The sequence below is a fragment of the Lacerta agilis genome, chromosome 6 (assembly GCF_009819535.1).
Source record: "Lacerta agilis isolate rLacAgi1 chromosome 6, rLacAgi1.pri, whole genome shotgun sequence".
NCBI classification, from domain to species: Eukaryota; Metazoa; Chordata; class Lepidosauria; order Squamata; family Lacertidae; genus Lacerta; species Lacerta agilis.
Genome location: NC_046317.1, coordinates 32759336 through 32785207, shown reverse-complemented (window position 1 = coordinate 32785207; position 25872 = coordinate 32759336). Strand labels below are relative to the sequence as shown.

Genomic DNA, 25872 nt, shown 5'->3' with positions numbered 1-25872 from the left:
CGCACCTCCGCCGCGCGCCAATGAGGGGCGCCCGCCGGGCCTGCGCGTGGCGGGATAGGGCTGCCCCATCTCCACCCACCGCCAGGCGAGGCGACTCACTGGCCGGGCGGCTCGCCGGGGTGGAGCTTCGCCCGCCTTAAGGCAGCTGCCCCTGCCAGCCACAGGGAAGCCGGCGAGCCGCGGAGGAGGAGGAGAGGAAAGGCAATTCCGCCTGGAGATTGCACCAGCGCTCCTCTCCCTCGCCGTCCGACGTGCTCGAGCCAGCGGCATCCGCAGCAGCAGCGACCCCAGCTCACCCCGCAGAGCCAAGATCCCAGTGCCGCCCGCCGCCAGCGACACCCAGGAAGGAAGGATCGCTTGTCGCCCAAATGGAGAACGCGAAGCAGAGGCACGCCGGTTTCCTGCCGCCCTTCAGGCACTTCGCCACGCAGGCCATCCACGTGGGGCAAGAGGCCGAACAATGGAAGTCCCTGGCCGTGGTGCCCCCCATCTCCCTCGCCACCACGTTCAAGCAGCAGGCGCCCGGGCAGCACAGCGTGAGTGAGGAGGATGGGGCATGCAAGGCTTCAGAGCCGGGGATGTCGGGGTAAGGGCGGGATTTGGAGGGAGAAGGTCCTCCTCTGTCTTCACAGAATCGTAGAATTGGAAGGGATATCTAGGGTCGTCTAGTACACACAGTGTGTGTGTGTGTGTGTGTGTGTGTGTGATAGAGAGAGAGAGAGAGAATGAATCGATAATCGAGATCCTAACTTGCAGCTTATAAAGATTCTGTAACTGTTACTAATTCCTAGATCAAGAAGGTTAACCCATATTGGCTAAATTGTACATTTCATTATGACAATAGTCAATGAATTGTGAAAGTCCAGCAGAAGCACCTGTTGCCTATTTATGAGGTAAGAGGATGACATCGCCTCCTTCTTGATCATTTTGCCTCCTGTCTCTTGTTTTTCCACAGAGCAACTGCAGGTGTGTGATCATGATAAGGACTTTGGCTTGTGGGGAGGACCTTGTACCACAGCCCTGGTGAAAATTGCTCTCCTCCACCTGCCTTCAAAGCTGTTGTGCTTTGTTGCATGGTTGGCACCAGTGGCAGCTTCCCTTCTGGGGCACATAACGGTTCAAGAGGGAGAGATTTTAATTGGGACGGTAATACGGGGGTGAGGTTAACCCCAGTCCTAACCAGGCAAACTCTGCTGCTAGTTTGAAACACAAGAGACACGTGCATTTCAATGTGTATGGGAATGGACAGTTGTATTCAGCACACTTGAGTAAACCCCCTGAAATTATCAGACCTAACCTACTCTGAGAATGACTAACTTTGGTTACAACCTTCAATGTATCCTTTAGCCTGACCACACTAAAACTTAGCATGGAACCTGACGCTGGGTGAATGCAGGGGGAAGGGGAATTGGCAAAAAAATGCTTTGATCCCCTTCCATCAGGGAAAGTCATTTGCATGTTTAGACCTTTTACCTTTCCCCAAAATAAATTCACACAGGAGACAGATATTTGGTTTGGTTTTTGGCAGAATTTAGGCCAAAACTTTATTGATTACAATCAAGTGAGTGGTTGCAAAGGTTCTGGTTCGACTATCTCCCTGCACCCTTGCAGGCAGCGCTGTCCCAGAGCCACGTTCATAGGACAACCAAGGATGAACACCAGGGACAGCTGATTGAAGGAGCACCAAACAGCCGACCTGACGTCCCCTGGACTCGGGCGCGGGCCAAACCCCTTTCGGGGAATGCCAAACCAGTGAGTCCCTGGATTCCTTTACCTGAATATCCTACATTTGCATAGGCGTGGCCACATCACGTGCACGCCTATCACCTGAACCAGAGCCTATCTGCAACTTACAAGTTGTGACTATTTGCTACGCGGCAGGCGAAACTCAAATGGCACCAGCCAATCAGCCAAGTGGGGAAAATTCCTGCCGTGCCCCTGCCCCAAAAGCAGACAACACATGATGGCATAGCAAGGTCAAGGGCAAGCCTTAAATATAGGGAGAAGTGGGTGGATGTTCTGATGCAATAGCCCCAAAGAGGAGGCTCAGTAGGCTCGCATGGGCTTATATAGGTCCCGCGTTGCTGCTCTTTCTCAGCATCCCATTGGTCAAATTGCACCCCAGCAACATGGGACCCACCTATCAGGGGTTGTGGCTGCTCCAACCCCTGGTCAGGTGGCCAGGTTGCACTGCAACACGTGCCCTCTTTGATGGAGGACACACTTTCTATGCTTGGAATGAGCTCAGGATCCAAGCCAAAGTCTTCAGATTTAGGCCTATGTCTTGCTTTCCCAGAATTGCATGCTAAGGCAGCTTGTACACGTATGGAATTGACAGTGTTTGTTCACTTCGTTACTATAGAGAATCTAGATAGCATCTTTGCATTCTAGTGTTTTCCCTGTTCTGTCTTTTAAAAAACCCCATTCTGTAGCAATGCATTTCCAAATGTGGAATGGTATAGATAGCATTGTTGACACAACTGGCAGGAGAAGTGACCTATGATGCAATGGGTGATGTTCCAGTTGTCTGAATTACCTGTCCCACACTTGTCTCATAAAGTTTGTAGTTCTGTAATTTAGCTATTCAGAAGAGGCTTTTCTTCTTTCTTTCTTTCTTTCTTTCTTTCTTTCTTTCTTTCGCGATCACTTGTAGCCGAGTAAGATTGTATTCCATATACAGTGGTACCTCAGGTTACAGACGCTTCAAGTTACAGACGCTTCAGGTTACAGACTCCGCTAACCCAGAAATAAAGCTTCAGGTTAAGAACTTTGCTTCAGGATAAGAACAGAATTGTGCTCTGGCGGCACAGCGGCAGCGGGAGGTCCTATTAGCTAAAGTGGTGCTTCAGGTTAAGAACAGTTTCAGGTTAAGAACGGACCTCCGGAACGAATTATGTTCTTAACCTGAGGTACCACTGTGCACTGTTTTAACAATGAGTCCGTAAGTGACTGTGAAGGCCAGTGTACTGAATAGAACTAGATTCAGCCCCTTCTTTTCCATTTCACCATCATGGCTGATGGAAATAATCTTAATCTCGCCCTGTTGGATGGTTCCTTCCTCCATTACTTTTCAATAGCTTTTTTCTTCATTTGACTCCACCCCCACTTTTGCAGTAAAGTGCAAATGTTTAACCTTTAAACAAACAAACAAACTTGGAATTTGCCTTTGCCACATAGATAGACATGCTAGAATTCAAATGGGTAGTATATAACACTATTACAGTATTATGTGTCATGTAGAACCTCAGATATATTCTGGCTTTATATTGATTATGGAAGACCAAGGTGCTCATGTGGAAGGGGGCTACAAAGAGAGAGAGAGAGTGTGTGTGTAAAAAAGCAAGCAGTGGAACTCCAGACAGGAAATGTGTTGCATCTGTACTATTTTAGTCACCAAATGACAATTCTGTGTATAAAGTAGATACTGATTCCCTTTTTCAGTTTTTTTTTTTTTGCCCTTTAGGGTTTTATTTGCTTTCTTCATTTTGTTCTTCTATGTATGGCAAATATTTGAAAATGTTTTGAAAGCAGATCCCTGATTTAGTTTTGCCCAAGACATTCAATCTGTGTTGAATTTCTGGATTATCATCCTAGTTGGGTTGTAAGAAAAAACAGACTCATTTTTCACTCTGTCGATTCTAGTGGGCAGGGTCAAACAAACCCGCCTTGCTACCCAGTCCTCTGCATGACACAAGACGATATGGAAATTGCAGAAGCAAGCAATTTGTGCAATGCAAAGTCCAAGGCTACAGTTATTATCGCATTAACTGCAGGGCATTCAAGGTGCCTTACAAAACACAGGAGATTCAGCCTTGAGCCTTGTTTTTCATCAAGGTGTGTTTTCTGCATCCTCTTCCTCCTGTATCCTCATCCTTCTCCCTTCCCTGCTCCCCCCACTCCATTTTATACCTGCAAGAGAATTGTACTAGGAATGTGTGCTTTTTGAAATAAATCCTCCATTAGCTCTGCTGATGTTCCAAAGAGCAAACATTTCAAATGAGCCTTGCCATGGGAAATGCAGGTCTTATAAATTGTCAAACTGGCACGTGCTGCTTTCACAACCTGTCTTTGATTCAGGTGATTGTTTGATTTTGCTTTCATCCCAGCTGTCTGCATTCAGTATGGAAATTTCTTTCAAGAGAAAACTCAAGTGGCTGCCATAGGAAGCCCAGATACAAAGAAGGATCGGGGGCTTCTGTACCTTTAGTTGTTGTTTAGAACTGTTAAAGATGCAAGAGCCCTGGGACTTTCGACTTGACTGTGTTGAAGCATTTATTAGATTGCAAGATTTAATCTGTTTTCATGGTTTGAGTTTTCATATAACATATTTTTTTCAAGGAAGATGATAATAAAGGCAAATGGAAGGAAATATATGGAAACTTTTTCAGGATTTCACAACAAAGAAATCTAAGAGGCTGCTTCCTTTCTCTTTTGAATTTTTTTTAAAAAAGTGGAAACAGAATTCCTAATTTCATCCTCAGTGGGAGATTCAGTATTTGTTTGGACAAACTGCAGGTGCACATTATAAATAATTTGCTCCCTAATAGTTTGATCAACTACTGATGTATATTTACATTATTTAATTTTTGTTCTCTTTCATAGGGCTTTGAATATAGCCGCTGTGGAAATCCAACCCGCGATTGCATGGAAAAGGCTGTGGCAGCACTGGATGGTGCCAAGTATTGTAAGCTGTCAATATTTGCATTACAAAAAAAATGATTATTGTCTTTGGCTAACAGTACACACAAGCTGAAACAGTAGTGTCTTGGAAAAGAGACAATAAGAGAAGCTATTGTTTTTTGGTTAGCTCTGATTCTGGTATAATGCTATGCAACAATGCAACTATCTTTGTATTTTATCTGTTTCACCAAACCTAAATAAATTACTTTTGGCCATGTTATTAAGGCATTTCCTAATCCACATTTTCAGGTGTGAAATGCTTAGAGTTTGAAATGGCACATAACATAAATATGCACAATCATCTCCATAATGTAGTGTTTTTTTCTTGAAATTATGGGTAACTTTTATGGTTCTAGATAAAATTGTTGTTACCTATTGTGTCAAAGCCCCATATCTAATCCTATGTAGTGTGTGTGTGTACACACACACACACACACACACACACACACACACAGGTATTCACAGTAAGCTCTTCTTTGAAAGTGAGATAAGTGCCACAAAACTGAAATATATTGAAAAATTCATTTGTTCACTTGTCAGATGTTCTTTGTTTATTTCCTTTTCCCGTTAGGTTTATCCTATGCATCTGGATTAGCAGCTATGGTGAACGTTGCACACTTGCTGAAGGCAGGAGATACTGTTGTTTGCACAGATGATGTCTATGGGGGTGAGTGCTGTACTTGCATATGGCAGGTCTTAACTGTCCTAGATATCATCCCAGGGTTGTAATCCAGAAGCATTTCGAAGATAATTAGCCAGAGCCTGCACACTTAGGTCTTTCACTTCATGACTGAGGATGGCTTGAGAGTCAGCAGTTATAACAGGTCAGACACCACAGGTGCGACTTATTATCTTAATTAATACTTCTTAGACAGAGCCAGTTGACACATCCAGCAGTGAGTCACTAACTGGTGTTCACATATTTGTGAATTAGCCCTCAGTCACATTGCATTCAGTGTCAATATTTGTCCCTTTCATTTGCTTGTATGCCAGTGTGGTGTAGTGGTTAAGAGTGGTAGACTCGTAATCTGTGGAGCCGGGTTCGTGTCTCCACTCAGCCCCACTCACCTCACAGAGTGTTTGTTGTGGGGGAGGAAGGGAAAAGAGAATGTGAGCCGCTTTGAGACTCCTTTGGGTAGTGAAAAGCGGGATATCAAATCCAAACTCTTCTTCTTCTTCTTCTTCTTCTCTTCTTCTCTTCTTCTTCTATCTTCTATGCCAAATAAAATTTCCGTTTTGGACCCCTCAATAGCCTTGCTACTGTTTCCTGGACATAATAATATTTTCAGTTATTTTGATACCCAGCACTATCTAGTCCTCTTGTCACACATGGATTTGCTGCACCTATCCTGCCCTTGAAATTAATAGATTTTTGTGCTCTTTCTTTAGTTTTCCAAAGTCTTTAGATTGGTGTTCTTTCATGCAATGCGTTGGTTCATCATTAGTTGATCTGAACTTGCTCAGAAACTTTTTTCTTTTTTAAAAACACTTCTTAAAAATCCAAACCTATGCCCCATTGTATTTTATTTTCTACATTGTCCATTTTGCCAAGTATGGCTTGCACCATCCTTTCCCAAACTAATACCCTCCATATGTTTTTGGACTTCAGTTCCCATCATCCCTGACCATTGCCAGTGCTGGCTGGGGCTAATGGGAACAGGAGTCCAAAACATCTAGAAGCCACCAAGCTGGGTTTGGCCGATTTTATATGCTATTGTAGCATACAGCCCTGAATCTGTCTCTCTTCCTTCAGCTGCCAGTACCAGGTTCCTTGACTTCCACCTGACGTGGAGTTCTCAACCCCAGTTGTCCTGGGACACAGTGGGTTACATTACACTCTCTAGATGTTGTCCCATGTAGGTGTGCCCAGGAATTGGACCATCTCTAGTGAGTTGCCTACCATTATTTGCAGTATGAATTATAAACTACTGATAATTACTTACTTTCACCTAAGACAGTGTTTTCCCTTTGAAATAAAGCGGTGTCACTAATGTGTGTTTAAAGAGCTTCTTAAAACATAATTGTCACAAGGTTTTGCTTTGCTGAACTTTAACACAAACTCTTTAGAAACAAATACCTTGTAGGCAATGAATAGTGTGACCTGGTAAATCAAGAAATAAATCTCACCAGGATTAATTCCCTGGTAAAATGCTTCGGGTTGCAACTTGCATCTCTTCTTTTCTGAAAGTTCAGCAAACATTACAAACGTGGATGGAATTCTTTTATCAAACCACATTGGTCTATAAACAAAGAATGTTGACTTCTCTACTTTGCCCGTCTTCTAGATTTCATTAGGTGTTCCTAGAAAGAGTATTTGTTTCCCAGGCTAACAAATTTGCTTAACAGAGAATTTAGAAGTGGTAGAGATTACATAAATCCCCATACTGTTGCTATGCTAGACTTCTATGCTAGAGAAATCATACAGTAAACGTCTGCAACTCCTATTTACCCATCTATTTTGAGACCAGAAGGCAGGCTGCAGACATATTAATAACAAAAATATTTTGGATTGGGCTGTAAATCTGCTTACTTCGAAGTAAGACCTTTGAAAACCAGTGGGGCTTGCTGTGCTCCTCTGGACACAGCTGTCGTTAAATGTCATACTTTGTGTTGGTCCTTCTCTTTGTTCTGATTTCCATTGCTTTCACCTTTAATTAATTAATTAATTAATTAAATATTGGTATTTTCATATCCTAGGTACCAATACATATTTCCGGCAAATAGCATCAGAGATGGGCCTGAAAGCTATTTTTGTTGATTGCACCAAACTGGAAAACCTCAAGGCTGCAATTACACCAGAGACCAAGGTAACAGAGGAATGCTCATAAAACAGTTTTTGCAATATGCCTGGGATGACTTTATTATATCAAGCCTCCTCGGTTTACAAGGGCCTGGGAGGTTTGGCAGTGACTGCAGAGGTGTAGGAGAGCGAAAGATTAAAGTGATAATACTACATATCACTTATACTGACTGTCTTGGAGCAAACTCTTCTTTGCTTTAAGAGGCAAACACAACTGTATATCATGTTGCTGTCACTCCTGATCTCTGGCAAGTGCCTGGTGGTCATTTGCCAATGTAAGCAGGAATGATGTAAGTAATATGAAGATTACTTTTAAAAAACATTATTGGGTATGATAGGAATTGGGGCAGGATCATTTGGATCTTGTCTATCCCCTCATGACAGCTTGGGTGATTGCCATTGGAATTCATTTGATGAACAAAGCATGCAGGATTGGATCCTCAATTCTGGCAACAACAAGATGATCATTGGATCCAACCCAGGGAGTTTTCTGGGTTGGTTCCAGACACTTGAGGCTAGCACAGCTCACACACAAATGGCCGCAGGTGAAGTTGAAAAGCAGGTTTGATGTCCAGGATTAAAAGTCTAGAAGTTATTTCCATGGAGCAACTTGTGATTAATCAATATGGAATAGTGAATGTGCCATAACAACAGAAATATCTGTTCAGTGGCGGGGCAGGTGGGTGCGCATGCATGGGTGTGTAAGCAAAAGACAAGCTCAGATTCTAACATATGTGATCACCTTTCCGTTCAGTGTTTTCATTGAAACATAGAAGGTAAAGGCAAGTTATTGGTGATATCACCAAAATAAATATACACTTGTGTATCATTTCGTAACTTTTACTGACGGTCTGTCTTCTCAAAATAAACAGCTTGTCTGGATTGAAACTCCTTCAAATCCAACGCTGAAAGTTGTTGATATTCAAGGTTGTGCTGACATCGTCCATAAGCATAAAGGCGTTATTCTTGCAGTAGACAATACCTTTATGTCTGCATATTTTCAGGTAAGCTGATTACCTAGTTCTGTCCCAGAAGTGCTTCATGCATATAGCAATTTCTTCCTTCTCCAAAAATGGTATCACAGGAGAACACATTTTCTGGCATGCAAGCCTGGTCAACAGGGGAGACCAAGTTAATCTTGTAAATAGAGGGATATGTTTCTTATTTTCTAGAGCAGACATGTCCAACCAGTCAACCGCGATGGACAGGTAGATCACCGGGGTGATATTGGTCAATTGTGGGCAAGGAATGTTGCTGCCCCCTGCCCCTGGCACTAGGTCCTTCTGCTGGTGCCTCAGCAGCAGTGAAAGCTGGGCAAGGCAGCAAGTGGAAATAATGCCCCTTCAATGACAACAGGGAGATCACTGCCAGTTTTTATACTGGAGTAGTTCGCAGTCTCTTGGGAATTGGACGTGCCTCTTCTAGAGCAAGCTGCGGCATAGTTCTATGCATGTTTACTCAGAAGTAAGCACCACTGTGTTCAGTGAAATTTACACCCAAGCCAAGCAAATGTATTTTGGATTGCAGCCCTTCCATTCCCATGTCACTGATCGGGTAAGAAGATTTGTGGATGGTGGTGTGGAAATTCCGTAATTTTAACGGAATAACATATTTTTCCTGTTATTAGTAGATTGATACTCCTTTCAGAGAGCCAGTGTGGTGTAGTGGTTAAGAGCAGTAGACTCGTAATCTGGGGAACCAGGTTTGTGTCTCCACTCCTCCACATGCAGCTGCTGGGTGACCTTGGGCTAGTCACACTTCTCTGAAGTCTCTCAGCCCCACTCACCTCACAGAGTGTTTGTTGTGGGGGAGGAAGGGAAAGGAGAATGTTAGCTGCTTTGAGACTCCTTCGGGTAGTGATAAAGCGGGATATCAAATCCAAACTCTTCTTCTTCTTCTTCTTTCAAAGTGATAAACCAACTTTACATTTTATCTATTATTACATATATAGCTAGCCTTTTCCTTGAGGGAGCTCAGTTAGGCTTACATTGTTTAACAACAATCCCGTAAATTAATTAAGTGAGAGACTGTGGTTAGACCTGAGTGCACTTAGTAGCTAAGTGGGGATTTTTAACCTGATTTCCCATATCCTAGTCAAGGACTCTAACCACAACACCACACTAGCAGCCCTTGAAGTTATCTTCAAATTGAGACTTCCGGTTAGGTGCCGAGTCAATGGCGGACGGGAGTCCGACGGCTCCGTCCTCCGCTAGGCGATAGGGATCTCCGTGCCTGCGCCACGGGTCCCTTAAAGCCACGGGAAGAGCGTCCCGTGGACCGACGGCTTCGTGGGTCCCAGACGTGCTGTCTCCGCTCCTGATTTACCCTCGTAAGGGGGAGAATCGGGCGAGCGGAGCCCCAGCACGGGACTGAAGAAGCGACTGCCTGCGGAGGATCAAAGCAGCGATCCCGCCAGACCTGAGCACCCGGCACTTCCTACATAGAAATCTCCAAAGAAACCCTGTAAGTTAAAGAATTGGATTATTTAACAAGTTTAAAGAGCATCGCTTGCAGAGGGAATTGCAAAAGGAAGCCTGTTCCCTTTGAACTGTTTGCGCGAGCTTGGTAGCGTTAAAAGATCAAAGCCGCGACTAACGGGAAAGTTTTGCGAACTCTGCCAAACTTTTTAAAAGTGGATTAAAAGTTGTTTAAAGGATGTTTAAGGACTTAAAAACAGTTGATATGGCAAAAGAAGATGCCCCTCACCCTCTGGATTAGGATTCCGGGTCAGTAGCGGGCTGTGATACATTGTTGCCATTTTTTCTTTGTTGGTGTCTCAGTGACTGTTTACCAGTGGAGACATTTTGACTTCTTTGTAACCAGATACAAGCTACTTTATGGACTTTGGTGGTAACACTGCAAGTTAGAAACTGTTACTGACTTGGGCTATATGAAAACAAACCCTTCTTGGCTTTAAGGAATTTATATTTTGAAAAACCTTAACTCTTTGCCTAAAAGCTGGATTTTTGGGACTGGTGTGGGCTCCTGGCTCAGCAGTCTCTTTGTTCTCAGAACTGAGCTGCTGGCCACCTGGTGTTTACTTTTGGGACTGTTGGCCTTCTGCTGTGAATGTCTGAGATTGTTACCACAGCAACTGGAGTGACCTTGAGATTACAATTGCAGAGCTCACAGGACATGGACACTAGATCAAAAACAACTGGTGCTAGCTCTGCACAAAAAAGAGGCTCTGTTTCCCTAACTCTGCAGGAACAAATGGAGAAATTGTTTGCCAGTGTGGCAGAAATTGCTGCAGGATTGAAAAGCGTTACTGACGGGTTGAAGCAGACACAAGATCAAGTTTCATCAGGAAATACAGCAGTGAATTCAGCAATAGAAAAATTGCAAGCTGACATAAAAGCTGATATTAAAAGTTCTACGCAGACCCTGGAAAAATCAATTGGGCAAATTGAGGAGAACGTAAAGAAAAATAGAGAAGAAATTAACAGGATTGGGCAGGAGGTGACCACCTTGAAAAAGGACTCAGAGGAATTTAAAGTGGTCAAGGAAAAAATAAAAAAGGTGGAAGAAAAATTGGATAATTTAGACTTGGAACAGATAGAGAATATTGGAACACGACAGAGAACTGTTGAAGAGTCTCTCGCTTTTCTGCAGCTACATCAGAGAGAGGGCAACATCCGCTTGAGGGGTCTTCCAGAATTGGAAGGGGAAGACCTAAAAGCCTATATTGTGAACCTATTCTCAGGATTTTGGGAGGTAGAAGAAGTTAACGTCTCAGCGCGCATAGTGAAGGCCTTCAGATTTGGCCCAAGAGGTTCCAGAGGAAAGAAAAGTAACAAAACAGTTAGTGACTGTTTGATTGTGTGTCACGACCGACACGATAGGGACTATTTTCTGGACTTGCATTATAGAAACAACCTGGTGGTAGAGCAGAACAAAGTAATTTTTTATAAGGATATCCCCAGATTTTTCCTTGACAAAAGAGTTCCTTACAACGACTTGGCAACTGAGCTCAGAAAAAGGAAAATTCCCTTCAGTTGGGAATTTCAGAAGGCCTGGCGTTTACATTTGAAGGAAAAAGATAAGAATAAGGTCCCTGGCGGAGAAGCAAAAGTTTTTGGGATAAGCACCTGGAACAATTTAAAGGCACACCACTCGACCCAGCACAACTCTACAGGTTCCCAGAGGTATTTCCACCACCGCCAGGACCACCAAGTCTACCAAGTCCAAGCCAGGATCCAGAGAAAGATAAGAAAGGAGAAGCAACTGGAGGAGAAGACTAAAGAAAGGAAAATGGCGCTCAAGTTAATGACATGGAATGTCCGGGGATTGAATCAGAGACCAAAGAGACGCAGAGTGTTTTATAGCATAGAAAAGAAGAATTTGGATATAATATGCTTACAGGAAACCCACATAGCCCGACGTCATAGAAGATTATTACAGAACAAAAAATTAGGCCAAGAGTTTATATCATCGGACAAGGTCAAGAAGAGAGGAGTAGTGATATATGCAAAGGAGAAATATAGCCCAAGACAGCTTTTTAAAGATGAAGAAGGGAGATACATCGCAATTGAAATTAATATACAAGGCGAAAAATTTTTGATTCTGGGACTTTACGCACCAAATGATGGAAAGTCAATTTTTTATAAGAAAATACATGATCTGCTGTTGGACTATCTGGATTACAAATTAATCTGCCTTGGAGACTTTAATGGTGCAGTTTCCACACTAATGGACAGATCCCAAAGAACCAAACTAACGAATGATGGGAAACTCCCAAAGACTTTTTTCGAAATGGTTGACAACTTGAACTTGGTCGATTCTTGGAGATTAAAAAACCCTACAGATACAGAGGCAACTTATTTCAGTGAACCTCAGCAGTCATGGTCGAGGATAGATTATATTTGGATTTCGAATGAATTGGCTCCAAAAATACAAAAGGCAGAAATCGGCCCTAAAACTCTTTCAGATCACAATCCGGTACAGTTAAATTTAAAAATGATTTCCAAGGATTCTTTCAGATGGAGAATGGATGACGCTTTGATGAGAGACACCAAGCTAGTAGAAAGAGCGGAGAAAAAGATAAAAGAATATTTTCAGATAAATTGGAGCTCCGAAGTGGAGAAAAGAATTGCATGGGATGCAAGTAAAGCTGTAATGAGAGGATTTCTCATTAGTGAAAAAGCAAAAAAGAAGAGACAACAAAACGCAGAAATGGAGAGATTGTTGAAATTAATCAAAGAAAAGGAAAAAGAATTAAGAGGACATCCCAGATGTGTTAAAATTCAAAAAGAAATCAAATACTTGCAATCCCAATATGCTAATATAATGAATCAGGACATTGAATGGAAAGTGAAAATGATGAAACAAAGAACATTCGAATCGGCTAATAAGTGCGGAAAACTTCTAGCTTGGCAATTGAAGAAAAGACAAAAGGCAAATGTCATCAGCACTTTGGTAGTAAATGGAAAAAATGTGGAGAAACCGGAGGAAATCAGATGGTGTTTTCAAAGATTCTACAAGCAACTGTATAAGGAGGAGAAGATAGATGAAGTAGAAATAGACCGATTTCTGGAAAAGAATGGATTGCAAAAAGTCCCAGAGGAAAAATTAGTCACTCTCAACCACCCAATATCGACACAGGAGATAGAAGATGCAATAAACAACATGCAACTAGGGAAGGCTCCAGGACCGGACGATTAACAGCAAAATATTATAAGACACTGAAAGACTGCTATCGCAGCCGCTAAGAGAAACTTGCAATAAAATACTAGAAGGAGATAGGGCACCAGAGACGTGGAAGGAAGCCTTTATCACACTGATTCCAAAACCAGAAACCGATAAGACTCAAATGAAAAATTATCGTCCAATATCCCTTTTGAACGTGGATTATAAAATTTTGCAAATGTTTTGGCTACAAGGTTGAAAAGAGTGTTGAAAGATTACATACACAGAGATCAAGCAGGTTTCTTGCCAGGAAGACAAATTAGTAATAACACGAGAATTATTGTGGACATTTAGAAAAACTGGAGAGAAACATAAATACAGATGCGGCACTATTGTTTGTTGATGCAGAGAAAGCATTTGATAAAGTTTCTTGGACATTTATGAAAAAGAATCTGGAAAGGATGGGAGTTGGTGAAAAACTTCTGAATGGCATTAAGGCCATTTATACAGAACAAAGAGCTAAAGTAATAGTAAACAGTGTGATATCGGAGGAGTTTGAAGTTGAAAAGGGAACAAGACAAGGGTGCCCTATCTCCCCTCTACTTTTTATTACGGTCCTGGAAGTCCTCCTAAATATGATACGAAAGGATAAACAGATAAAAGGAATTCGTGTGGGAGAGAAGGAATACAAACTACGCGCCTTTGCAGACGATCTGATGTTATCCCTGCAGGAACCGGAAAGCAGTGTCCCCAGAGCCTTGGAATTAATTGAACAATTTGGACTTGTAGCTGGTTTCAAATTAAATAAGCAGAAAACCAAAGTTTTAGGAAAAAATTTGAGTGCAGAACAAATTCAAAGAATACAGGAAGGCACGGGCCTCAATTTTGTCAAAACAGTAAAATATCTAGGTATCAATCTCACAACCAAGAATCTGAACCTGTACAAGGACAACTACGAAAAACTGTGGACGGAAATAAAGAAAGACATGGAGATATGGACAAGATTGAAACTGTCGTTAATGGGAAGAATTGCCGTGATAAAAATGAATGTCCTACCAAGGATGCTGTTTTTATTCCAAGCCATACCAATTTTGGACAAACTGGACTGTTTTAAGAAATGGCAAAAGGACTTATCAAGGTTTATATGGCAGGGCAAAAAGCCAAGAATTAAGTTTAAGATTCTAACAGACTCTAAAGAGAGAGGAGGCTTTGCCCTGCCGGACTTAAGACTTTATTTCGAAGCAGCGGCCTTTTGCTGGCTAAAGGATTGGTTTAAACTAGAGAATGTGGATGTATTGGACTTGGAAGGATATGATAACATGTTCGGTTGGCATGCATACCTTTGGTACGACAAGGTTAAGATCCACAGAACTTTTAAGTCTCATATAGTTAGAAAATCCCTGTACCAGGTCTGGACTAGATACAAAGACTTGCTAGAGAGAAAGACCCCTAGATGGATCTCTCCAGTGGAGGCCAAAGCCTATAAGAGACCGAACATGTCTGCAAACTGGTTAAGATATATGGACATATTGCAGCAGGAAGGGGACTCTTTTAAACTTAAAAGTTACGATCAAGTGAAAAGTCAGGTCCCCGACTGGCTGCACTATCATCAGGTATATGAAACATTTAAAATGGACAAAAAAGTTGGTTTTCAAGTAGAGAAATCAAAACTGGAAACAGAACTGATAGAATCGAACTTTAAGAACCTTTCCAAAATGTATAATCTTTTGCTAGAGTGGCATACGAAAGATGAATTGGTTAAATCGTCAATGATAGATTGGGCAAAAGATGTAGGACATAATATTATGATGGATGACTGGGAGAGATTGTGGCAGAAAGGTATCAAATTTACTGCTTGTCATGGTTTAAGAGAAAACATAATGAAAATGGTTTATAGATGGTATTTGACACCAGTTAAGATTGCCAAGATGAATACCAAAATGTCAGATGTATGTTGGAAATGTAAACATGCGAAAGGTACCTTTTTCATATGTGTGGTTGTGCCCAGCGGTAAATGCTTTCTGGGATAAGATTTATAATGAACTCAAGAAGGTAATGAAAGTTACCTTTTGTAAGAAACCAGAGGCATTCCTCCTGAGCATAACTAATGAAGAGATACCCAGTCAGGATAGAGTGTTTTTTATGTATGCCACAACAGCAGCTAGAATTTTATTGGCAAGAACATGGAAAGGCGAAGAGATACCAACGGTGGAAGAATGGCAGATGAAGATGATGGAATACATGGAACTCGCAGAACTGACCGTCAGAATCCGGGACCAGAGGGAGGAGAAGGTGTCACGGGATTGGAAGAAATTCAAAGACTATTTAGTTAAATCAGTAAAATTGAATATTTGAGCAGAATTAAATAGAATAGCGGCTTTAGTAGGTATATGTTAGATAAAAGTGTTAGCAAGATATTTTTCTGTGAAAGATTTAATTGTTAGAAAATGTGTTAAGATTTGGTGTTTAAGTTAAGATATGGTTAAGTAAAGTAAAGCGCATTAAAAATTGAGCAAATGTGAATAGAATAAGATATAAAAGCTACCCAGAAGATATATATGATTTTAAAGACAGTGGAGGGAATGGGGGAAGTCCCCCAAAACAGAGAAGATTGTAATAAGAAAAGTAAGAGGATAAGTGTTAGTTTAAAGGTTTGTATATGTTTCTTTTTATTGTAATTGTTTGATTGTGTTTTTGTGTTGTGTTTATGTATTGCATTTTTGTAATTGTTATCGTTGTTGTTTATGCTATGTTTTTCTTTTGTCTGAATAGAAAATAATAAAATCTTATAAAAAAAAAAAAAAAAGAAGTTATCTTCAAATTAGCCATGTGCTGGAGTTCTTGTCTCCCATCTGCATCAGATCTCCCTCCCCCTCTTGCTGTATATAAGAATCTATTGAGGAAATGAAGGTGTTCAGTAACCAGCCTAGCTAACATTTCTTCTGTGGCTATACTGAGAGGAGCTGCATTGCATTGATTAACTCTGTAGTGTTATATGACAGGTATTAATAAGTAATGGCTCTAGCAATTCAATGACCCCCAGAGTTGCTGTGCCAACAACTAGACCTGTGGTGTGGAACAGTCAACATACTGGGCCAACTGCATAGTGAAATGCTGGAGACTGCAGCCATACGCACTGCAAGGACTTCACAGCACAAAGAGAAAGTGTTTCAGCTCAATAGTTTCAAAAGCAACAGAAGGGTCATTGCTAGTACATCGCGCCAAGTTCATGCAGTGTTTCTGTTACCGGTTTTGAGAAGTTGCAAAGTGTTTCGAGTTCAGCAAGTATTGGACTAACATGTTCCTTTTAAAATTTAATTTATACCTTGTGCATGAATTGCTGCAACCACGACCAAAAGATAGATAAAACAACAATAACCTAGATATTGACCTAGCCATCTAACCATATATTTTAGGACCACTAATGTACAGTAAAGCCACTAATAACAAAATTATCCACAAGAAAGGAGAAAATGGTATGATAGAGTAAGAGGGAGAAAACATTATTGATTGAAGAAGAAGAAATTAAGTAAACATCTCTTTGATTCATTAACTTAACAGTGGTGTTCATATTGGTTTTTTAAACAGTTGCATATGGTAGCACATGATCGTGTATTTTTAATTCCAATTCATGCCAATGCATTGACCATATTTCTATTATGGTACCAACAACCTGTCTTCCTTCCCTTAGTTATTCCACATTCATTCCCTATGAGAATTTAGGGCTAAGGGAGAAAGAATACTCACAAGAGGATACATTATCATTAGTCATCTTGCTTAAGAAACCCATATCCAGTTACATAGTTCCCAATGAACAGGGATATGCAGTGTAAAATTCCTACAGCTTCTGTTTACAGATAACAAAGCAGTACTTTTAAATTCTGAACTCATGTGCTTATTTTGTTGTTTCAGCGTCCTTTATCTTTAGGAGCAGACATCTGTATGACCTCAGCAACCAAGTACATGAATGGTCAGTGCGTTTCTGTTGTTGCAGAAACTTCCATGTTATATTGATATTTACCAATCGACATTACAAACAGTCAAGACTACCAGACCTAAATGTACACAATTGTTATTGTCTCAACTGGTTTCCCTTCCAAGGATTTCCTTTGATGTTAATTCAACAACAACTCCACAAGGCAATATTGTATTGAATATATATTTACTGAATGAGGAGCTCTTTCCTTGAAGACTCTCTGCATTTTCATTCTTGCCCCCGGGGTAGAAAATCTTCCTCAAATGTTTGAAAAGCATATACTGTCCAACTAAAAATTGGACTGTGCAGGTCTGAACGGAATCGTTTTGAGATGCTGAGGGGCTTTGCCACTGAGCATTAGGGTTCCAGCCAGTGCAAACCTATTACCAAAGTACTCATCATCAAGGTTGCAAAGGCAGCTCATGGATAATCAGTTTTGGGCTTCAAAATAAGCCGCTCAAGGAAGATGGTACTACTAAGAAGAAATGTGGTGTCATGCTTTGCAACAGAAATGACCTCTCAAGAAAAGGCTGCCTGGAACCCTCACCACGGCCATTTAGGTTTCAGAAAAAGGCATTTCCTGACTTTTAAGAACTAACTGCTAACGTAAGCATTTTTAAAGCTTAGGCCATTTTCATTTGAATGAGCTGTTTTTTAGTTTTCTTTTATGTTTTTATCATTTAAAAGGTGTGTGGTTTCTAGCCACATGGTTAAATGCCTTGTGGACATAAATCTATGTTGACATGAAGGCTATAAATTGGGTATAATTTATTACACAGGAAGCTCGTAGAATGAAAGTGGGGAAAACAGCTACAAAATTATGTCTGACTTTTCTACTTAGAGGGCTGATTTGCCATTTTTTTTATCCCCCTCCTTGTTTCTTCAGGTCACAGTGATGTTGTAATGGGACTGGTTTCTGTCAATGACGATAATCTCCATGAGAGGCTCAGGTTTTTACAATATTGTGAGTACACAAAAAGATGTGATGAATGCACGTTTCTGTACCTGCCTACTTAAATTCAGAACTGCATTTTTTGGGTTTAAATAGTGCATTTGTTTTATTTTACGAGCGTTTATCTGACTTATTGTCAAAAAACCTGCCACAAAAAAGATTTTGTGCAGCCTTTTCCACTGCCCCACTTTCCTTCGGAGCAAATAGATTCATTCTGACACCATAAACCAGTTTGCTTTCATGGGAAATTTGAAATTGCAGTGCTGAAGTCATGTTTCAGGCCTTTAGTGGCCATACATGAATTAAGAATGAGCAGGTGTGTTTCCTCACCTGAGGCCTTTGACTAAAATCTAAGGCTAGAGCTGGAACAGTTGGTGCCTGAGATGCAAGTGGTGCTGCTGTCTAGTTCAATATCTCTCAGGCCTGCCCAATCCTGCAGGTTCATGCTTCCTGTTAAATGGAGGACCGAACCCGGGAGTACTTAAGGTTTCACACTGCTCATGTTGTGAATGGGGCTTCGGAATGGATCACGTTCGCAACCAGAGGTATAACTGTAGATTGTTTAATTTGGGCCATGGAGATCTAGATCAAAATCTCTCAAAATCTTGAAGCTCACTGGCTACCTCTCAATTTAACCTATCTCAGAGTTGCTGTAAGGATGCATACATTACCTCAAGGCCCTTGAAAAAGCAATGTGATAAAAAATATAATATCGTTGTTTCCTTCTTTGCCTGGAAAGGATTCAAAGACCTAAATTAAAAACCACATCATTTTGCTAGGCAAGGTCTCAGTTTCTGAATTTGAGGTTCCTGCTCCAAAACTTGGATGCCTTCATAGCTGCAATGCCACCTGAATGCTATATTTTAACTTTTTGATTAAAACTCTCCTGGGGTTTGGGATTCTGTTCTGAACATGTGTCTATATTTTGATGTGCCAGCAGTATTGTCTTGCAGAGTTCCTCCTTATACTTTCCCCAATGGGGCTGAAAAGCCTATTCAGCAATAAAGTCATTAGCTTTATCTCTGTGTTTCTTTTCCCCCTTTTCTAGCTCTTGGAGCAGTTCCATCACCTTTTGACTGCTACCTTTGCAACCGGGGTTTAAAGACACTGCCAATCCGCATGAAACAACATTTCCACAATGCGCTGACGATTGCCAAATACCTTGAGTCAGATCCAAGAGTTGAGAAAGTCCTTTTCCCTGGTAAGTTGGCTTTGCAGAACCTGGCAGGGGATATAAGCTCTTGCAAAAAAAGTGCCGCTGGCTGTAATCGAGGGAGGAGAGAACCAAAGGAATCTGCATGACTAAGTGGACTCTTCCAGCCCAGTAACTCTGAAGACTCAAATGACTGATAAAGGGTGGAAACAATAAGTGCTTGTGAATGACTTGTTCCATATCTGCCTAGGGCACAGTTTGTTCTTTGAATTCCCTGCCATGCTCTCCCTTTCTTCCTCTCTCTCATATGTTCCTCACACATTCACAATCTTTATTTATTAAAGAATCTGCCCCACACATTCACAATCTTTATTTATTTATCTTGATTTATTTCCTTAAACACACTCATCCCTGGCAAGCCATTCAAAATCCTAGTCTTCTCATTCATTATCCTTTCTTAAGGCTTAAACACATAAAGAAGATGGAGAAGGATTGAACTTTTGGCCCAGTCCCTGATGGTGTGTCCCTTGCAGCTCCCACGACCTCTGTGGACACCTTGAAAGGAGTGGCAGCTGTCCCTTGGAATACATAGTCATCATGGGATCAGGGTCAGCAGGGAGGGTTGTAATAGCAAGTCCTTGCTCCACCTTATGGAAGTGACCCTTACAGAGAGACTTGGATAACACAGTTTATTTAACTTTTGTAACCACAATTCCTTTATTTTTGACAAACAGTGTTTTGAAACTGAACTCACTTTAAATCATAGTAATGATCAAAATACACTTTATGTCTTGGACTAGCGACTTCATATTTTAATAGATTGTGTGTGTTTTAAAGCAACGATAACCCAAATCCGGATGCTTTGAATAATGCATAACTCATTTCAGGATTGCCGTCACACCCGCAGTATGAGCTGATGCAACGCCAGTGCACAGGCTGCCCAGGAATGATCTCCTTTTACATTAAAGGAAACCTTGAAAATGCCTCCACATTTCTCAAAAACTTAAAGGTAAGAAAGAGGCTTGATTTGCATTGATTTGAAGACGCTTGTCAAATCAACGCCTCATCCGCATGTATCACTGGAAAAGTATGCTCCTGCAAAGACAGCTGTGCAGTCATTTCTCCTGAATTTCTGCCAGCGGCGTTTCGTTCATCTTGGCTTGCACCCGCTGGCTGTGAACAGGCATACTTTGGTTTCACCAAAAGTTGGCACCTAAATTAACAACAACGAATGAGCCAAGAGCTTTACTGTACTTCAACAACAACTGAAGATATAAACATCCAACAAACTAGGGCTGGCTAACTTTCCCCTCCCTGTTCATTAAATGATCAATCTGATGACTTGGGAGGGGGCGCAATTTGTATCCCCATGAGGCACCGGGCTGGGTAGATAGGTTTAAATTACTAGCCTACAGTGAGAGCCAGTTTGGTGTAGTGGTTAAGAGCGTTAGACTCGTAATCTGGGGAACCAGGTTCGCGTCTCCGCTCCTCCACATGCAGCTGCTGGGTGACCTTGGGCTAGTCACACTTCTTTGAAGTCTCTCAGCCCCACTCACCTCACAGAGTGTTTGTTGTGGGGGAGGAAGGGAAAGGAGAATATTAGCCGCTTTGAGACTCCTTCGGGTAGTGAAAAGCGGGATATCAAATCCAAATCCAAACTCTTCTATGTCTAATTAACACCTTTTTGCCGCTTCTACAAAAATTATTGGGGTCTTGCTGAGGAGGGCAGATTGGGCACCCCAAACCAGGGGGTAGCCACGCAGTCCATAAACAACCAACAGGAAAGTCATAATTCACCTTCTGGGGAATCATCATAGTCATTTACCCCCATATTGCTTTAATTCTATCCCTGGCTGCTATAAACCAACCAGGCAAGAGGAGAATCATATATCACTCCCATAAAATGCTCAAACACAGGTTTTTGGAGAGTAGGGAAAGGAAATTTCACAGAAGCTCCTGAGAAAGCCTGTTGTTGTTCCCCTGATTAATTTTGCTCCTAGATGGAAAACTTGAAAAACGTGGTCTTTGGGGCTGATGGGAGTTGTAGTCAAAAACTTCGGGTGGGGGGGGGAGCACCAGCTTGGCCAAGGCTGCTTATGCAATTTCTATTAGTTAACTAGCGGGTAGGGAGTTGTGCTCACCCCCTTTGGAACCCTGGGAGCTCAGGGGCCCATAGGATTTAATAGTGCAGGGCTGCTGAATACAGTGCTGCCTTCTCTTCTTGCCACTGCAGACCCATCCTTCCACAGGGCAACAATTCAGTGCAGGCTTGGCAGCTACAGTCTCTTTCCCATGTGGGAGAAGCCATAATTTGCCAAAAATATCTCCATGTCACGCAGAAAGGAAGGCACATTCTGGCATCTGCCATTGCCCAGTTTGCTTCTCCTCCTCTCTGCCAGAAAGAGCATTCAGCCCCAGCTGGCTAGAAAGCTGACAGCAGCAGACTGTGGCCTTTGCTATTAATCAAGGGACAAAGCTACATGTTTTCAAGTGAAAAGTTGAATGAATCAATGCTGAAATATTATGCTCTGTGTTATTCTTTTTTTTAGCTTTTTACCCTCGGTGATAGTCTAGGAGGTTGTGAAAGCCTTGCAGAGCTTCCGTAAGTGAATCTGAAATCTCTGTTGGAATCAACTATCATTTTATATCTGTCTAATACTTAATACAATTCAGACTAATGAACACAATAATAATTTGGCCACAATGGTCAAATGCTGTACTTTATCCCACCATTCTTTCAGTGAAGGGAGATATATTTTATGTAGTAAATATATAACTTATGATTTCTTTATCTGAAGGGCTGATTCTTCAATGTATTTGAAAACAAAAACTTAATTTTTGTTAAGGTTAAACTTTAGGTTAGGTTAAACTTAATTTTAAAGGCCTAAAATTCATTTGTGAATAAATAATTTCCTCCCAGTGCCATTTAGCCACCAAGCGTTCCTGACATAAGCTATAGTGGTCTCATATCTCTTTTTTGTGCTCCCAAAAGGTGAATAAATAATTTTTATTTTCCCTTATTTATTTTTACTTCTATATCATCTTGCCCTCATCTTTTTTCTTGTTACCTAAAATTATCCTGCTAGCAAATTTGTCCTTTGAAAATACTAAAACCAGTGAGAATTCCTATTACCTTGGAAGATGGGAGTATTTTACTTCAGTAAACAAGATAATTACATCAGAAGTATTTTTTTATTTCTTTTGCTATTTTTAAAGTCTTTATTAGTATCCAATTTCAAGCCATCTGCCACTGCTCAGCCCATAATATAGCTATCCCAAATCCTTAACCAGTTAGATGTTAAATGAAAATCATTTTGGCATGAACAGTTCTACTGTTTTTATTCCTCTATAATATGCTGTGTAGCGATACTCTAATCAATGCTTTCTCAAATAATGAACTGGCAGTCTGCTGTTTTAAGAGGAGGGCATGCTTGGTACAGGAAACTCTGAAGAGCATATGAGTTTGTAAAAGTGTGTGTGTGTGTAACGATAGACATCGTACAGATTGGAAACTTTACTTGATCACTTCTAAATTACTGCAGCTTTCAAATTACAGGAGTTTTTCAAATTACAAGAGGCATTTCTCTGCCTCTTAGGAAGATTTATAGCCAGGAAAAATGACAAGGGTAGTGAACACAATCTGTTTCCTGGATGTCATCCTATGGCCATATTGAACCCTCTGGTTAACAAGATTAGCCTGTGCAAATTGGATAGAACCACTGCAGGTTCTGCTGCCCCTGTAGATACAATTGCATGTTTTAATTTTGGAAGTCCCTGTGAGACAGATGTGATGGAAAACAAGGTACATTTAAAAAATAAATAAAAATATAGTAACTTTGCAAGCTGGACATAGCTAGTTCCGAATCTTTTGGCAGGGTCTCTCATTTATCAGGGAAATCCAAATTTGTTTCCTGGTCTTTCTAGACCTCCACAAAAGCCAGTAAGATGCCACATAGTGTAGCGGGAAAGGGTTCCACCTCTGCTGAAGCCCTGACGAGAGTAGGCAGACTTGGCTAACAAGACACACCAGTAACTTTTAGGGTCTTGGTAGGATTGAATACAGTATGTTTACTGTTGTCCTTGTAAGCTTTCTTGCTGCCTTCTGTCAAAATGTAACTTTTCCTGTCCAGGGCTGAGCTCTGGGGAAAGCTGAGCTTTGCTAAACAAGAACTTTATGGCAGAAGGATGAAATTGCTTCTGAAAGCAAGTGTATGGTATCTGTTGACTAACCATCATTACCCCTACCCCAAATAATGTTGCCAAGAAAACTCCTAAATAAATAAATACCCTGCCCATCTGGCTGGGTTTCCCCAGACACTCTGGCAGGTTCCCAACAGAATATAATAATAAAAAAGTGATAAAACATCAAACATTACAAACTTCCCTAAGCAGATGTCTTCTAAAAGTGAGATAGTTGCTTATTTCCGTGACATCTGAGGGGAGGGCGTTCCACAGGGCAGGTGCCACTAACGAGAAGACCTTCTGCCTGGTTTCCTGTAGCTTCACTTCTCTGTGAGGGAATGGCCAGAAGGCCCTCAGAACGATCTATATCTATCTATCTGTCTGTCTGTCTGTCTGTCTGTTTGTCTTTCTGTCTATCTTCAATGCAAAGAAATGCAGAACTATACTTTAAAACATTTTCTTTAAAGGCAAACAGCTTGCCTCAAGAACAGACTGAACACCACATGAGTGTTTTGATGAGCTGGTGTTTAAGTCTACAACTTCACTTGCAAATTGGGCTCAACTGCAAAGAATTTGCTATGAGACATGTTTTCATACTGCATCTGTCCTCTCCCTTTGTTTTCTGCGGCTGCCTGCTTATTTGATGCCGTGTGCCAGTTCAGAAGCATTCGGAGCTGGCTGCCATCTAGAAAACCGCTTGCTACTAGCATAGCAGTTCCACAGCCTTCAGGAAGGTGTCACTATCCCAGAGCACGTGGCATATATTTGAAGCCGTAGTCTAGCATGATCTTAGTGCTCACTGGATGAGGATCAGAGATCTGTCTCTTAAAGGGAATACATTGGCATTCTCGGCTGGCTATGTGCAATTCTTTTTAACTGTTGCATCTGGAATGACAGACCAACCCTCCAGCATTACTGAGTTGCCCCAGCCACTCTGGGCAGCTTCCAACATATATAAAACACAATAAAACACTAAAAAAACCCTTTTGCTATACAGGATTGCTTGGGGGTCATATAACTCCATACCCTCCAACATTTCTGCAGTGAAAATAGGTACATCCTATGGAAAAGCAGGACATTCTGAGAGCAAATCAGAAACTGGGGTGGCTTCTCTAAATCAGGTACGTCCCTGGGAAATAGTGACACTTGGAGGATCTGACACACTATCTGTTCTTGTTTAGTGCCTTCATGACTCATGTCTCAGTCCCAAAGGCAGACAGAGAAGCCCTTGGGATCTCGGATACGTTAATCCGCATGTCTGTCGGTTTAGAAGACTCGGAAGACTTGTTAGAAGACCTGGACCAAGCTTTGAAGGCCGCGGTAAGTGATTTCAGTTATGGAGAAATGTAGAGGTATGTTTTTGCTTTTTAGCTCCCCCACAGCTTCAGAAGTCAATAGAAATTCTGATGGACCCTCAAGTTACATTTGTCAGATAACTTGATAAAACACAGCTAGTAGCGAGAAATGAAATGTTTTTGCAGTAAGCTCCCATACTATTTCTTACTATACATAATATATAGTTCCATGGTTACTGAGCAGGCTAGCTGAGCATATTAGTGAGGTGTTGGGACCTGGTCCCTGCCCCCCTCCATGCCATGCACACATTCCAATTTATATTCACACATAGCCCATACACTCCTATAATTACACATACAGGCACACTATTCCAGGGGCTACCAGCCTTCTGGGGCCAGCAGGCCCATTTTGAATTTGGGCATAGCACAAAATGGTTGCTACGGGGGCCTTGATAAAATGGCGGATGCATTGAAAAGAACAGCAGGTGAGGCACAACCACAAAGAAGTGTGGGCATGCAGATCGGGGGGGGGGATGCACCTACTTAAGTCACCACTGCACTGACTCCCAGAGGGAAGCTCTTTTGCACTTCTGCTCTGCTCAGAATAGGAGGAAGGTGGGTGTCCAGTCCTGGACGTCAGTGAACCTTGGGCATGTTTCAGGAGGCACCCTAAGTGTAAGAGAGGCTGAACCAGTGCAAACAAGGAACTGGGCAGGAAGGCAAGTTGTCTCCTGTACAATTTGTGGATTTCTGAGGGGATATTTACTAGACCTGTTGCAGGTGCTATAGGAATTATGCCTACCGAGCATGAGAACTTGACAAAAAGGGATTACTTGAGTGATAATGGCACTGAAGATTAGCTTTAGGCTAAATGACTAACAAAAAGCATGCTGAATTTTACTGACAACTACATTTCTTTTGCAAAGTGACCAAGATGCCTTTGTCTGCTGACTTCTTCATTATTCCGCCAGATTCTTTTCCCTTTAACATACCAGAAAAAGGCAGCTAGGAGTTTAGATGAGTAGCACACTGTGTTCCAATATGAATCCGATCTGTGATTAAGTTGAGTCATTTAAAGAACAATAGTGATAAAATTCCACTTGCTTTCTCTTGCCACAGATTCCTGATTACAGAATCTATAACTAGGAGTCTTGACATCACATTTGATTCCTGCACATCTGTAATACAAATGAACTGGATGATCAGCTG

At 41.5% G+C, this 25872-nt stretch overlaps 1 protein-coding gene across 1 annotated transcript; it reads left to right on the top strand.

The window, feature by feature from the left end:
- Positions 1 to 339: 339 nt before the first annotated feature.
- Positions 340 to 25872, top strand: LOC117048242 (cystathionine gamma-lyase-like). Its single transcript, XM_033151813.1, has 12 exons — positions 340 to 536; positions 4603 to 4684; positions 5252 to 5347; positions 7378 to 7487; positions 8353 to 8484; positions 17018 to 17075; positions 17968 to 18045; positions 19082 to 19234; positions 20074 to 20195; positions 21736 to 21788; positions 24550 to 24688; positions 25783 to 25872. The coding sequence occupies exons 1-12, from the start codon at positions 369 to 371 to the stop codon at positions 25807 to 25809; spliced, it is 1218 nt and encodes a 405-aa protein (XP_033007704.1). The 5' UTR covers positions 340 to 368; the 3' UTR covers positions 25810 to 25872.

Bases quoted from the DNA above. Each gene is read 5' to 3' on its own strand.
- LOC117048242 (XM_033151813.1), top strand. From the start codon at position 369: ATGGAGAACGCGAAGCAGAGGCACGCCGGTTTCCTGCCGCCCTTCAGG. The intron at 4,685-5,251 runs GTAAGCTGTCAA...TTTTCCCGTTAG, and splicing joins ACTGGATGGTGCCAAGTATT to GTTTATCCTATGCATCTGGA. The intron at 5,348-7,377 runs GTGAGTGCTGTA...TTCATATCCTAG, and splicing joins CACAGATGATGTCTATGGGG to GTACCAATACATATTTCCGG.